General features: G+C 35.9%; 1 protein-coding gene across 1 annotated transcript in view; it reads right to left on the bottom strand.

Annotated features, from left to right (window-relative positions):
- Window positions 1-642: 642 nt before the first annotated feature.
- Window positions 643-1903, bottom strand: part of LOC107577141 (monofunctional C1-tetrahydrofolate synthase, mitochondrial-like) — a 12307-nt gene continuing 11046 nt past the window's right edge. The window contains exons 3-4 of the mRNA XM_016263249.1: window positions 925-1064; window positions 643-810 (exon numbers count right to left, since the gene is read on the bottom strand). Coding sequence (XP_016118735.1) covers window positions 706-810; window positions 925-1064 — 245 coding nt within the window. The 3' untranslated portion in view covers window positions 643-705. The remainder of the gene's footprint in view (window positions 811-924; window positions 1065-1903) is intronic.

Genomic DNA, 1903 nt, shown 5'->3' with positions numbered 1-1903 from the left:
TTTGTTGCCTTATTAAAAAATATGCTATACATTTTAAAAGAAATGTATTTTAATTTTATAGCATAAACGTATATATAAATACATTCATGAATGTTTTTAATGAATGGATTTTATAATAATACAAACAGCAATGTGTAACATTTTACCATATTTAGTGCAACACTTTTATTTGTGTGTAAAATGACATATATTTATATATATATATATATATATATATATATATATATATATATATATATATATATATATAGTATTTCAGTCTGGCGAGTAAACAAAAAAAAATATGCCAAGGTGTCTGTTGAGGGTTGACCGTATAAAAACAGTTCGTGCTGCACTGTATTTGTTTTGTCCTATCGTATCTATATGTTTGTTGCCTTATTAAAAAATATGCTATATATTTATATATATATACATATTTACCACACACAGAGATATATAAATTCGACATTTATTTAAATTAGGGACTGGGACTTCACTGGTATCGGATCGGTATCTGTATCGGCCAATACGGAACCCTAGGTATCGGAATCGGAGGCGAAAAAGGCAGATCAGAGCATCCCTAATATATTATCAGTTCCACACACAGAGATATATAAATTCAACATTTATTTAAATTAGGGACTGGGACTTCACTGGTATCGGATCGGTATCTGTATCGGCCAATACTGAACCCTAGGTATCGGAATCAGAGGCGAAAAAGGCAGATCAGAGCATCCCTAATACAAATATGGTCATTTGCCATAAGATTGGGAAATAAACATTGCTTACCTCATTGATATATTCTTTAGGCAGTGGTACACCAGCTGTAACCTTCCAAATATACAGTAAATATAAAAAGTAGTGAATATATGAAATGTATTTTTAAAGCAGTCAGGCATATAAAGGGATGTGTGAATATGCGCACAGCTACACACACATACTTACATTTGGTCCACCTCCATGCATCTTCAGAGCCCGTACAGTGGCTACAAGCACCACAACATCAGGCTTCAGCCCAGATGTTCGACACTTTATGTTGAAGAACTTCTCCATGCCAATGTCTGCACCAAAGCCAGCCTCTGTCACTGAGCAGGGAAGAAGAAAATGAAACTATAAATTGTTGAGAGCTTTTGCAAATAAGATCTTGATATATAAACTGCTCTATTGTGCAAGTAAACAAACATTCTGTATCAATACCTTATTATTATTGCACAGAGCCGGATAAGAGCACATCACTCACATACTTTCTCACACGTACGCATAAAAGCAACCTACAGTTATACAGTAATCTAATTGTCCCTGCACTCCGGAGAGAGTTATTGCCATTCATTCATGATTAGGATATAAATTCGATCATTTAAGACAGAGCATGTAAGCGCCCCATATGTGTTACAGTTATCTTGAATGAGTGATCAATGCAACCTTACACTGAAGTGCTGCCAGCGGTGTACAAAACACGATCACAAACGGTCCTGTTAAAGAGGTTTTCAACTATTTTCCACTATATTTTCCTTTCGCCTGCAAATTTTGTTTGTTTTGCAAATGAGAGACATCTACTCTTTGTGTTTAAACTAGTCAGTATTAATGTGTGTATGTGCCATTGAACAGAAAAAGCATGTGTGGAGTATTTCCATGTATCCTTTTTTCCCAGAACCCTGCGAGCTTCCTGTGCTACTTCCCAGGCTTTTAGAGCAGGAGGGAATGGGAAGGGTAATGTTGTTATTTCCACCAGAGAGGTCTGGCATATTTTCTGAGGCTCTGCATGTTTAAGTGAGTGTATGTTTGTGTGTGTGGCGGTCTGGCATTCGGTTTTGAACAGAGGTAATCTCCTGAAGATAAGTCTTTTGTTCAGTCGCACATGCATCAGGTCTCAGTCACCTACAGTTAACTTTAAATTACCATAAGAGGAAAAGATCCACAAATG

Source organism: Sinocyclocheilus grahami, unplaced genomic scaffold, assembly GCF_001515645.1.
Source record: "Sinocyclocheilus grahami isolate Dianchi unplaced genomic scaffold, SAMN03320097.WGS_v1.1 scaffold5241.1, whole genome shotgun sequence".
Taxonomy (NCBI): Eukaryota; Metazoa; Chordata; class Actinopteri; order Cypriniformes; family Cyprinidae; genus Sinocyclocheilus; species Sinocyclocheilus grahami.
Note: the sequence above shows the minus strand (reverse complement) of the source record. Positions and strands in the feature narration are given on the sequence as shown.